The sequence below is a fragment of the Ictalurus punctatus genome, chromosome 22, assembly GCF_001660625.3.
Source record: "Ictalurus punctatus breed USDA103 chromosome 22, Coco_2.0, whole genome shotgun sequence".
NCBI lineage: Eukaryota > Metazoa > Chordata > Actinopteri > Siluriformes > Ictaluridae > Ictalurus > Ictalurus punctatus.
The window spans coordinates 17,213,312-17,227,453 of NC_030437.2; the positions used below are offsets into that span (position 1 = coordinate 17,213,312).

A 14,142-nucleotide genomic window follows, 5' to 3' on the forward strand; every position below is an offset into this window, starting at 1 on the left:
AATCACAGCCTGTGCATGTATAATAGCCTCTGTGTATGAAGGTGAAGATGTATTCACCGCATAGTTATCTAAATGGCCATCCAATCCAAAGTGCACGGAAACGATGAGATTCATTAGCTCTCCATGGCCGCTGTAAAACATACATCTTTCTATCTCTCCCCACCCTCTATCTCTCTCTACGCAGTCATCTCTCTTTCTGGGCATTCCTCTCTTAAACACCATTTCAGTCCATTTCTTTCTCCAGCTATATATTCTTCTCTCAGCCATCACCACCATCACTTCTGTTTTCTTTGTCTTTCACACCCATTTCTCTCTCTTTCACTCTATATATTCCTCTCTTATCCTCTCATCCTTCCTCTATTACAGTCCATCTCTCTCTCTCTCTCTCTCTCTCTCTCTCTCTCTGATCTTTCTTTTTCTCTCATTCAGTATTCCATTCCTCTCTGATCCATCCTCTCCTCTCTCACACACTATGTATTCCACTCTTAGACATCTTTCCTTTCTCTCAGTCTCTCTCTCTCCCTCTCTTAACCTCTCTCTCTGTCCATCTCGCTCTTTCTCTCCTCCAGTATTACTCTCTTTACCACTGTCTCCGACTCTCTCTCTCACCCTCTATGTAGTGTAATCCTCTCTTAACCACCCCCTCTCTCTATCGCTCCCCCTCCTCTCTCATTCCCTCCCCTCACTTCGATTCTTTCCTCTCCCAGCAGCGCTGCTTGTCTCCTGTCCTCTATCATTCTTTGCATGGACATTATTTTGCTGGAATACTACATACATTATTCACTTTTCACCTCTGGATCACCTTTGACCCGTTCAGGATTCCGTGTTCCACTACAAGATCGGACATTTATTATTACCCCCCCCCCCCCACTTTCACTTCATCATATCGGGCTCGAGAGTGTTTGAACCCCCGCTTTTGCGCGCAATCGCGCGCGCGTATGAGTGTGTGTGTGTGTGTGTGTATGTGTGTGTGTGTGTGTGTGTGTGTGTATCTGCGTCTGGTCTTCAGTCCGGGATCCTAACCGCGCTCGCGTGCCCGATGCCCGATGAGTGAGCTCGGACCCGTCGGCGCGAGACTCCGCTCTCCGTCTCGCGCCTCTGTTGGCTGAATCCGCGAACCGCGCTTTCCTGCCTTCCCCAAGCGCGCGCGGGATCCGGGATACACCGGTTTGTTTGTTTGTTTGTTTGTTTATTCGTTCATCTCGGAGAGGTATTCCGGACCGTTTAGCTGGAATTACTGGATTTTTTTTTTTTAAATACTACTACTAATAATAATAAAAAAAAGGATTTATCCTTATCATCGCCAATCATGAAGTCTCTCCTGCGCGAGGGTGAGTGTCTGAATACACACTAAGATTATTTTCATCTAAAGTTTTATTTGTCTTTTATTTCTTGAGTGTGTGTGTGTGTGTCTTAAGAATTAATTAAATAAATAATCAATTAATTAAATAAATGAATAAATCAGTGATGCCCGGTAAAATTGTCTCTGTTTACACGCACGAAGTGGAAATGCAAATAGAAATGAATAAAGTAGAAAACGCCAGCCCATATTTTTAATAAATAATGCGCGAAAAAGCTCGCGCTTGGGTCGCTTCGGAGCGCGCGCAGACGTGGTTCTGCAGATTTAGCGCCCATCTCGGATCTAATTTACACTTGGCTGAGCAGTATGTGAGTGCAAAACGCCACACCACAGTATTAATGCAGTGATGACGCTCACGTGATACACAACGTTGAATTGACAATTTACAGATCTGGAGTCCTAAACACAGAATTCAACAATGTGGGTGTTAATGCGACACTGTAAGAGTTAATCCAACAACGCAGGAACTCAACACTGCGGGTTCATTCATCATTAAGAGTTCACTGACACCCTAGGTGTTAATTTCGGCAATGCACGAGTTAAATGCAACACTCTAGGAGTTACATTTTTTGCAGTGCCTCACCTGGGGAGAACCTGTACCTTTTTAGGTCTTGATTCTCTCTCTCTCTCTCTCTCTCTCTCTCTCTCTCTCTCTCTCAACATTCATGATGTGTGTTTAAGTGTTGCTGAACTGCCAGGTTGGCGTATGCATATGTTTTATCACAGCAGCATACATGCAGGCTTGGGGGTGGAGGGTGAGTCTAGGAGGCTGTATGTGGACAGAAATTCATCATTTATGATATCCAGTTCCAGCAAGAGGAGTGAGAATGAGACATCAAACTGGGCATCCTGCCTGTTTTCATCTCCTGTCCTATTAAAGTGCTACCCAAGAATCACAGCTCGTTTTTCATTTTCCCAGCTCAGCACAACAGAAGGATGCAACATCTAATCTGTAACGTCTTATCACATGCTTTATGAGCACTGGCTTTCCTCACATGTACTCGAGGAAACGGGTCAGACAAGACGGCAGTCTGATTTGCAGCGTTACGGATGCAGCATCCGCAATCAAGACTGTATAGCCTATAAGATGATTATACTATTTAAAATAAATAAATAAATAAATAAATAAATAAATAAAATCATAACAATATGAAGGAACCAGTGAAGGGAAAGCAGCAGAGCTCCACCCTGCTCTTATGTAACACACTGAAGAGGCGCTCCATCCCAAGTCTGTTTCTTCTGGATGGAGAAAGGATAGAGTCCTCGATTCCAGTTAACTCCTTTAACCAATCACTTTCATTTGATTAAGAGCGCCAATTGGTCAGGCTGTGTGGGAGGTGAAGACATTTGTGCACAGCACATGAAGCAGCTGATCCGGATTTCCATTATCCTAAAGATGGAAAACGATTCCTGTAGTCATGTGACTTTTAAAGGTGCAGCGTGAGATGTTTCGTTCGAACACTTTTTTCGAATATATAGTGAAGTTCTTCTGACACTTTGGTGGCTGGCCTTAACAGTTTTATTCTTCGAGGGGAGCCACCCAGGCTCTAGATTAATGAAATGAGGACCACCACACCCAGCCAATCAGGACGAAGCAAAGAGGCCTGCACTTCGTAATTAATTCAGGATAGGATGAATAATGCTGAATAGGATTTAGGTGTTCGAATAACGGCGAAGATGGTCTCCTCCATGGAAATTTCCATGACTCAGTTTTGCGAAGAGTTACAAAAGGTTACAGTAGGGTTAGTGGATATACATTTTGATTTGGTTTCCTTAGAATAAAAACAGGATGAATTCCAACTGCCCCAATTTATTTTATTTTTTTTAGATCAGGTTTACAGCTTCCATCTGTATTAGCTTCCGCCTTGTGCCTGATGCTCCCTGGGATAGGTTTCCCAGGGATAGGTTTTCTCCAGGTTTCCCTGTGACCCTGAAGGAAGGATAAGCGGTATAGAAGATAAATGGATGGATCTGTATTAGCTTTAGAGGGAGCATTAAAATGGAGGGAGGGTCCTCATAGAGGGTACCTGGTTCAGACCTGAGCTTGAGTTTTGCACTCACCTTCCAAAAACATACCAGTAGGTGGATTGGCAAATCAAATAACTTGCTCCTAGCTGTGAATAAGTGTGTGAATGTGTAGCCATGATGCTCTGCGATGGACTGGCATCCTATCCAGGATGTATTCCTACCTCACACCCAGTGTTCCCAGTATAGGCTCTGGATCCAGAGCAACCCTGACCAGGATAAAGTGGTTATTAAAGAAGAATGAATGAATTAAAATGGAGGAACTCTGTAGGAGGTGTGCATTGGGACTGGGATCCTGCGTCAAAAGTAATGGCTGGTTTTTATTTTCACACAGGCTGGAGGTATGACACTTTTGGGGGAAATGATCCAATGCTTTTATAGTGTTTGTGTATTCATCCTTGCTTGCTGCTTTATACTGGTTTGTGCTTCTATGGTTTAAACGACTAATTTATATATAATTTGGGAAACAGATCCAACCAAGTTCATTCATCAGAAAAATAACTGTGGGATTGAGCAAGGTTGGTCAAGAATTTCTGCAAGAGTGGATGGGATTGGTCGGCATTTCATCAGGAACAAGTAGATCGATATTCGATAAAGGTCGATATTATCAAAAACATCCCCCAAAATGGTCGACTTCTCCTTTGAATGTCTGGGAAGACACATGTAATAGAAAAAAGTTGAGAGGGAATACAGTGAGTGAAAGTGGTCAAAGACATGCATTTTGTTGATCTGTGCTGGTGTGTTTTGACCGGGAGAGCTGTAGAACAAGGCAGCATCCGGTCTGTGAAAGCATCGACTGGCAACGGGCCAATGGACTTAGTGTATGTGTGTCAGAATAATGTGTGTGTGTGTCTCTCCGACTTCCTATCTCATACACTAGCGTCTCCTAACGAGCCTGCAGTACCCCGACCCGTTGAATTCCTGCTTACACACGTTCACCTGTCATTAATAAGAGGTTTCCTAAACTGGATTTTAATTGAGATCCGAGCTTGCGGGTTGATGACTTTATATTAGTTTTGAGTAAACAGGCCATTTTGGAGGTACGTAAGGAAAACAGTTTCTATCAGTCCTTCCATCTAATTATATTAATGGGTTCTAAATGCCATCTTCGTTCTCTCATTTCCTCCTTTACAGCTTGTTGTAATGAGCCTCTTTCAGCCCAGCTTGCTAACATACACTGACACGGCAAACTATAGTCACTATGATGGTTCATTTAGAGAAGCGCAGAAATGCACTCCTCATTATTTACCAGTCAAATTATCGGAATGATATGAACACATGTCGGAGAGAGAGAGAGAGAGAGAGAGAGAGAGAGAGAGAGAGAGAGACCAGTAAGCTCATTTCTCCTGTATACAGCACGTCTACATGTGCGTGAATGAGTCATTGGGGAGTTAGATTCATTTATCACACCAGGTATAAATCGGTTCATGTCACCTCTCATTTTACATGTGGAATATCAATGATGGGAATAAGTTTTCATCTGGCTATCTTTGTTACTCTTACGCAGATAAACAGGTATTTACCTGCCATGATAGAGTTTCTCAGTTGCTCTCATCAAAATATGAATTTATTTTGGTTTTATATTTCATTAGGGACCGTAACCTTGGTTTTGCAAGTATAGTCACTGTAGTACAACAGGGCTGGACGAATCAGCAGCCTGGGCCAAGCAGGTTTTGTGTCTGGACTATTAGTTCTTCATAGGAAAATGAGGTTTGTCATCCAGAATGGCATGAACAACAACAAAACCTAATAAAACTTTTGGTTCACATCACATATGTGAAATTTCCTGATATTTTTAACCTATGGAATATCTGGGGAAAAATGCAAAATTTGGGAGAAAGTTGCAGTTTCTGCACCTTGCTTGAACTGTTATAGCCTTATTGACAAATTCTCATAATGAGCAAACATGCACTGGGATAGTCACTGGCAATCAGAATTATTAGCGGCGAAGACTGCTATTATCATTAGTTTTCTTATTATTCTGCTTCCGCTCTTCAGTCTGTGGCATCCCATAGAACCGTTCGAAGGAAAGTTACAAAAATTGGCACGCCTATAGAGAACATTCACAACATTAACCAAAGCAATTTTGGAGTCTCTACCTCAAACCATCTAGTGCCACCAACTGCCCAAATCTGCACTCACATTTTGTTAAAAACGTTTGAGTCCTAGAAACTAAATTTTTAGGAATTTCTACGACGCGATATGAAAATTTTAATTTTCCGTCAGGAAACTTTTCCCGCCATTTAGAATTTTCTGAAAAACCTACTGTTTCGAACTTGTCCGAGGCCATTTGGCCGATTTGCATGAAAATTGGCCTGCATCATCTAGAGACACTCACGACAAAACGATTTGAGTTTTGATACACCATACTGTTTTCAAATTGCTCTTTAACGAACCATCTCTATAACGGTTTAGCGTATTCATACCAAATGTATTATTTGTCATAGGCATCATGACTTGAGAGTGCCTTCTCAGTTTTGGAACAGTGCCACCTAGTGGTCACAAGATATTTTGAAAAAAAAGGCACATTTTTTGCTTATAACTTCTGAACAGTTTGTCATAAAGTCATCTTAAGTTAAATCAAGTTAATCTCATTAGATTCATTGGATTATAGCGAATCCAACAACATGAAAAATTCCTTTGTCGGCCATTTTGGATCTCAGCCATACTGAATTTAGTCATGAAATGCTGTATTTTACAAACGACTTAGCACATCATTACGAAACTTGGTACGTGTCTTTGGCACCATGCTCTAAAGGGACTCAACGTTTTTGGAAAGTAGCACCTTATGGTCAAAAATGATAATACATTTTCTAAAAATGCCAATAGCTATCGACTCCTCTTGCCTACGGTCATGAGACTGGTCTTGATAGATTTTGTGGCTCATGCCGAGAACAATGACACCAATTATGTCACAGTTGAGCAAACTTCCTGTCCACCATTTTTTAATGCGTAGAAACCCTACTTTTTCCAAACGCCTCCTAGACCATTTGTCTGATTTCCATCATCTAAAAGGTACTCGACAAAGTTATTCACAGAATTTTGATAGATCATACCCTTTTTGAATGTTGCTTTAACAAATTCAACCAAGAACAGACACAATTGAACTTGACCCTGTATACTCACAAAGCTTTGAGGGATTGAAACAAAACTTGGTACAGGTCATCAACATTAGGCCCTGAGGTTACCTACAGAATTTTGGTGAACTGCCCCCTACTGGTCAGGAAATACTAAAAGCACTTTTTTGGCTTATAACTGTTGAATGTTTTCCTGTAACAATCATGCCGAGATGCTACCTGAGCAGTTTCAGAACAGGATCACAAACTTGACAAAAATTCTAAATAGCTATTTAAAAAAAAAATAAGAAAAAAATTGAAAGTTTAGTTTTTCTAACTAACATACACGGTTCATCAGACTCCAACCAAAACATGTCACAAAGCTTCTTTTGCTACTCATGGTGCCAATAACTGGCTTGACACCAGCATTGCTGCTCACAGCTATATTATTATTATTATTATTATTATTATTATTATTATTATTATTATTATTGAAAAAAAGCAAAGGAAACCTCAAGTAAAGAAGAACCACAAAACCTTAACAGCTCAGACAAAAAGCATAGAGAATAAAACACACACAACGTAACAAAGGGGTATAAATACACTGAACTGTAACACGACACAGGTGAAACCAACAATCATACAGGAAACTATGACCAAATAAGGAAAATGGGTAGAATATGGAAAACCATAGGGGTCAGAACCAGGTTAGACGTGACTGCGTTCCATTTGAGCAAACTGGGATGGCCTTAATTAATTAGGTTCTAAGTTTCTGCATATGTGTAGGTTTGTTTTTAATCTAGATGTCCAATCCATGTTTATTCTTAATGTGGTATATGAACTATTTATCTTAAAAACAGCTAAGACAGAAACTCTAACTGATTTTTTTTTTTTTTTTTTTTTTTTTGTTAATTAGTTTTTTTTGTTTTGGTTTTACATCCACTCCAGTTTCACAAGTTTTCCCAAAAGCATTCTACACATTGTAATGTGCTGACCTTCTAACCATGAATACATGAGTCCATCGGCATTTGCAGAAGAGTCTATAAGATTTGCTGGTCCCACTTGGTATTAGTCATATTAACAATTAAATAGTATTCAAAAGAGTATGTCCAAGGGATGTAGAATTTATTTATTTATTTATTTTATGTGAGCATTCAGACCAATCAGATACAACAAATGTGTGTAATATTTAACATTTAAACACTTCATATGTTGACATATTCATTTTTTGTTATATAGGAAGTCAGTGAAGGATTAAGGGAATGAGTGCGTTGTAAGGCTTGACTGATTTCCACAACAGCCAACAGCCTTTGAAATATGCTAAATCAAAAGAAACTCAACAGTGTTCCCATCATACTCAATATCCTAGAGCAGATGTTTTATAACCACTGGGTCTTGGATTGGTTTTGGCCATGGGATGTTTGTTACTAGCCCACAGCAAACAGTGTCCTTTAGCTCAAGACACAAAAACACTATATTGAGAAACAATCTTTCTGGACAACTTTCACACACGGACACAGTTCAATATCTCCAAATATCTTGCTTGCTCTCAATGTCATAGACGCGGTAGCTGTATCTTAACTCTGCTTTGTCGCTCATTGACTATTACAGTCAGTGCAGCCAACTTTTGAATACTCAAGGGATAGTTTGGAAGGGAAATTAACTACACAAATGACCCATGTTTGCTGCTAATTAGCTGCTACTGTAGAGCGATAGCCACAGTTTGTTTACAGGAGTGGGGTATATGGGCTCTAGAGAGTATTTGATTGGACTTAGACTTACGATTACAGAGATTTGCAAGTACAGTATGAGTCATTGAAACATTTTCACCATTTTCCCAGAAATGATCAGTCTTTAAAAAAAAAACCCCAAATAATCAGAATAAGATTTTTTTTTTGTATTTTCTTTGTTTGTCTTTTGGATATACACTGGCGTACTCACATCTACAGTACCAAGATAATCATACTTAAAGCTCTAAAACATCCATTTTGATTTCAGGGGTATTTAAAAAAAAAAAAAATGGACATGTATGTTGTCCATAGTTTTTTACTTTGCAGGTTGCTGATTGGTGCTCATAATCCTCTAATACTTTTGAGATAGTGCTTGTAGTATTAAGGAACACTATTTGGATACCAAAAAAATGTCATTTCTGATTTCCTCATCAATCCCAGAGAACTTTAACCACACCCACTGCTTTTAACAGACACCGCAAATTGTCAGGGTAGCGCCAATGGGCGCAGAACTACTCTACTTATCAGCCCCAGCATGCCGCCTCTCACTAATCACTCACACCTGTTTCCTGTTTTACTTTGATTAGCACCACTATTTAAGTTCCAGTTAATGCCCTCATCCGGTGGTTTCTTCTGGTATTTGTGTCTTGTTGTATGCCCTAGTATGTTGTATGCTTGTAAACTGGCTGTTTGTGCTTTCTGGCTTATCATTGGTGTATAATCAGATAAATCAAAATTCTGTGGACATAAACTAAGTGCAGTCCTATCCAGGGTGTAATCCTGGCTCATAGCTAGTGTTTCCAGGATAGGATTCACCTGTGACCCTCAACAGGATAAAGCATTTACTGTAAATGAATGAATAAAAGTGCAGATATAGGCATGCGAATACACTGACGGGGATCATTTAGCCGTTTACGTTAACATCAGGCACTTGTTTTCCAGTAACAAGCCCATACAGGTTTAATAAGTTCTCAATAAGATTCCAGTTACAGTCTGCAATTGTCAGAAAGAAGACTCTCTGTCGAAGCGTTGCTGATAGACCGCAGAGAAGCACCAGGTTTCTGTGGAGAGAAAAAAAAAAATGTTGATTCAGAGACTGTGAAGGCTGTGGGGAGACAAAATGGCTGCTCTCAGAAATAAACTGCAGGAAATAATGTGCCAAGCACAGCAGACTGGGTGCATTCCTCTTCTGTATCCCAGAGCACTCCATCAGACACGGCTAACTGACAGACTATAAGCCGATAGATGCAGATATGTCCAGATAGGCCAAGAACGGCAAAACAGAGTCGTGTATAAAGATGCTGTTAAGATATATATGTTTACATACAGTATTCTCCAAAGAGCAAATAAACATTGAGCTGTCAGATAAACAAGGCAAAAATCAAACACACACACACAAGCTTTATCCTAAATGCAAAGGATTTTAATTGTGCTGTTTTGAAAGCCCAGCTCAGTTCAGACTGGATGGTAATCCATTAAAGGACAGCAGAGGCCATGTCGGACAACAGTGAGCATGAAATGCATGTTTAGTGACGCTCATGGACAAGCAAAGGGCAAAACACTCTAAAGAGATGTATTCTGGTCAACAATTTCCAGTACTCTTCAAAAAACTTAGTCTTCCTTAAAAGTATGTCTTGGAACTTGGAAAAACAGATTTGAATCCTTCTTTTCCGTTCACTAATTAAACCATGGATGTCTCGCTGACCTACAACGTTCATTTCCTAATAACGCAGTTCAGATCGTCATAGTAAGTTTAATATTGTGAAACCGACCGTTATGAGATGGTATATTATATTATTTCCAATTTATTTAGTAGGTAATAAAGTATTTTGCGGACATGCTACTATTAAAAAAAATAAACAACGTATAGGAGTGAGGTAGCCTGACATGAAGCAGAGTTACTGTAATCACATTGAAGTTGATTATTTTGCACGGTCTTTCACAGTAATCAAACACAATTTTTGTGCGACTGCGATTTCGCCGATTCAAGATCGTTTCATGTGGCAAATGAGACCTTTTTAGATGTTCGACGCACGTGGATCAAAGAGGGCTTCGGTTGAACGCGCGTCGTGAACGAGGTCGCACGATGCGTCTTGGCCCAAATCTGTAGAGAATCGGCGGTATCTTAGAAACATCGCAAGCTCCGACAAATATCGTGGCGTTTCCTTGATTTCGCGTTCAATCGTGTGATCGCAAAATCACAAAATCCTGGAGGGACCGATCATTAAAGAATTACACTTGATACGTTATAGCCATTTAGAGATATGATCAACGACGTAACCATCTTTCACGCTTGCTCTCTCTTGAAATTAAAGAGATGAAAAATGCAGCTTGTTTGGTTACTGAGAAACCTTTAAGCTCTTCATCCTGAAGAACGTCGGAAAACTAGAAGGAACCGCTTTACCTCTGAGTGTTATTAAAGCACTGACACTGGAGACTCCTTCCATCTCAATATCATCTTGATGCATTACATGTTCTAGTGCCTGACCCATTAAAAATGTGATACTGAGATACCTACAGCTTAATTTTTTGGTTACTGTGATCTACTGTACAAGTACTGTAAAAGTCCTAAATACAGTGGTAAAGATCTATCTTAGATGGCACCCTGTCCAGGATGTACCCCGCCCTGTGCCCGATGCTCCCTGGGTTAGGCTCCAGGTTCCCCACGACCCTGAAAAGGATAAAGTGGTATAGAAGATGGATGTATGGATGGATCTATCTTAGAAATACTGTATCTATAAATAAATATTCATAGACATGTTAATATGCATGTTAAACTTCTCCATATGCTCAACGACATGCTCTGATGGTAGGTATGGATGGTAAGCTGCTAAGAAACCACTCATTTCAGACCTGAATAGAAAATAAGGGTTAAAGGACCACAATGGACTCTTGAGGAAAGAGTCCAATCAGGCTGAGCTGCTAACGTATGCTAGGTCCATCTCCTCACCACTCTGGGAAGGCTTTAGTTTTAAACATTTACTCCATATAAATCTTTAAGCTAATGACCGGATCCTCTCGCTCTTTTCAGGCTCCGGTGGCCTTGCTTTGTCCCTACAGAAACGAATTGATGTTTGTTCAATGAGGCCAGTCTTCCTGTCACGACTCATGGACATGAATGCTACAGCTAACCAAGCTAACGACTGTTTGGAGCCAAACAGAGGCTATGAAACTTTTATCGTTTAATCTAAGGCAGAAAAGGGGGTTGAAGAGAGTGTAGCTCATCAAAGAGGATCATCAGGGCCCAGTAGAGCACATGACGGATGGTGTAGTAAATAGTTAATCAGACACAGTAGAGGAGGACCTAAAATTAGTCGCACAACTGGAGTCTTTGTCAGGACAATAAGTCAGTCTCTCCCAGTCGTATTTTATTTTTTTTTAGCCATCAGCTCTCTTTCATCTTCGCCGCTGTATTCATCTCTCTCTTAATACCTCTGTCCATCTATATTCCCATCTCTCACTCACCGAAGCTCTCTTTCTCTCTCTCTCACACACACAGTCTTTCTGATAGTAAAACCACAAATCCATTAGCACCTCCATACCATCACTTGACGAAATGAGGTCTATTAAAGTTTAAAAGGAAGCAGGTGAACACAGATAGAGGTCTGTAGTCGTGCGATCCAGGCACTTCTCTGTTGTAGGTTTCTCTTTGTTTGAAGCCTGACCGAAGTCAAACACACGTCAGATCATATCGTCTACCCTTTTAAACACCAGTTCAAATCAATTTTATTCATAAAGCATGTTTAAGAATCAACACTGTCACAAAGAAATACTTACAGACATTTTGATCCTTAATGAACAAGCCCAGTGCGACAGTTGGGAGGAAATATCCTTCGAGTAACAAACTCGAAAGGGTAACACCGGAAAGTACTAAGTGTGCCACTGTCTGTATTTGTATATGTATCAGTGCTCCAGATATCTGTATCTGTATTCAGTGGGCGTGGCCTACCACTATGCTGACAGAAACGCAGGAAAAAATGTAGCCTGTACCCACGTATGATATTTTCTAACTAATTTAGTTGGTTCTATTACCCAAAAGAAACCACTGGCCTAATTTAAACCACCGTCTCCCTGATCAGGCAGTTACTAAAGATGCTGTAAATGCATTTTACGCAGCGCTGGTTTTTCTTTTTTCTTTTTTCCCCGCAAGCTTCCTATCTGACCGTTCACTCAAATCAAAATGAAGCTGAAAACCTCCCAATCGCATGAACTATTTGTCGAATCCTCCAGGATCCCAGTCACAGTACCACGTGAACCCTTCGGGCAAGCTTTCCAAAAGGAACGATCCGTTTTGAACACGTTATCACTGTTTCAATCCGAATGATGTATTCGATTACATCCGTGTGTTGAAAGGATGTTCGGGATTAGCGCGATCCCATGATAAGTCATGGGATGAGCACAAGGCAGTGTTTATGTTTACATGCAGCAGCCTTGTTGGGTGGGGGTGTTTTTGGGACGTGCAATTTTTAGGGTATTCATGTGAGACCGTCGAGTTACAAGCGCAAAAGTAGAGCATCGGGATGAATCGGGCAGGTCTGAAAAGTGAGCCGAGCCACAGCATGGAAATGTGTCAGGCAGCAGTATTGGACAGACTCGTACATCACATCCACGGATATATCGGAAATCGGTGACTTTTGGCATGGGCTGTTTTGAAGGTGACTTTTTGACTTTTTATTAATCCCATAGACCTTGATGGCATTTACTCAATTACAGCAATTGATCAGGATGACACAGGACCCAACTAAAATCACTATATAATAACCAGTCTTGAATCTGTGTCATATTTAATGCAAAGTGATTAGTGTGATTTTTATCTTTCTACTGCATGGCAAACCAAAATCGGATGAAACATTACAACATAACAGAGAGTATAAAAGCAATGTGCACCAAACGGTGCTTTTTATTCGTTCAAGATGCGTGATGTTTTATCGTTGAAGTGAAGGCCAGTGATTTTATCAAGTGCATTTGATCTTCACAGTCAACATTTCCTGTATCAGTGCCACCACTTTAAACAGATGCATTGATGGCATTCCGGATACATTTGCAATGCTACGCGATGATTTTTCATTCGTTTAATTATCCACCTATCCTGGTCAGGGTCACCGTGCATCACAGTGGAGCCTATAAAACTCGTTTCTAATATTACAGGCAACTTTAGAACGCTAAATATGATGCAAAATTTATACCAAGCAAGAGTTAGTTGGTGTTTATTTGAATAAAATACACTATATGGACAAACGTATGAGAAGTCGGAAGCACGCAATTGTATAGAATGTCTTTGTATGCTGTAGCATTACTGTTTCCCTTCCATGGAACCAAGTGGCCCAAAATGGTTCCAGACAATACCGTTGTGTACAAATCAAGCTCCATGAAGACAAGGTTTGCCACGTTTGGATTAGAAGAACTTGAGTCGCCTGCATAGAGCCCACTGAACGCCGGTGGGATGAACTGGAATGCCGACTGCACCCCAGACCTCCTCGTAGAACAGTGCCTGCTCTCACTAATGCTCTTGTGGCTCTTGAGCCTTCCCAGAAGAGTAGAGGTTGTCATAACCGCAAAGGGGTTTACTAAAACTATAATTGCATGCTCAAAAAGCGCATATGAATGTGATGGTGTCCAAATGCATTTGGCCGGATAGTGTAATGAGAAAAGCTATAAATGCTCCATGCTAGTTGCTTCGAGCAAATCCCTATGAATTTGCAGCTCTGAAGCCACATTGGACAGTTGATCAATTGCAGGTAATGAACCAAGCTGATTTATCATAATTAGATCTGCATCCGTACTCAATAGGTGTATCACTATACTACTTCGCTTATCCAGATCAAAAAGAAAGCCCTACATGGAGTTACTCAATTTCAGATCGTTCCAGAATAACAAATAAATGAAATTTAATGAAAGATAAAAAAAAAAATGAATAAATGGACTTCCAAGGTCTGCGGTATATTTAGAAGACAAAATCATTATTTCTAGC

The 14,142-nt window shown here is 40.4% G+C and overlaps 1 protein-coding gene across 2 annotated transcripts in view; it reads left to right on the forward strand.

The window, feature by feature from the left end:
* Positions 1–677: 677 nt before the first annotated feature.
* rtn4r (reticulon 4 receptor) overlaps positions 678–14,142 on the forward strand; it is a 70,693-nt gene continuing 57,228 nt past the window's right edge. Inside the window, exon 1 of one of the 2 annotated variants that reach the window (XM_017451217.3) lies at positions 678–1,331. In XM_017451217.3, coding sequence (XP_017306706.1) covers positions 1,310–1,331 — 22 coding nt within the window. In that variant the 5' untranslated portion in view covers positions 678–1,309. Of the gene's footprint in view, positions 1,332–12,665; positions 12,827–14,142 lie in introns of those variants that run through there. The other variant, XM_047149818.2, reaches the window with a different exon arrangement.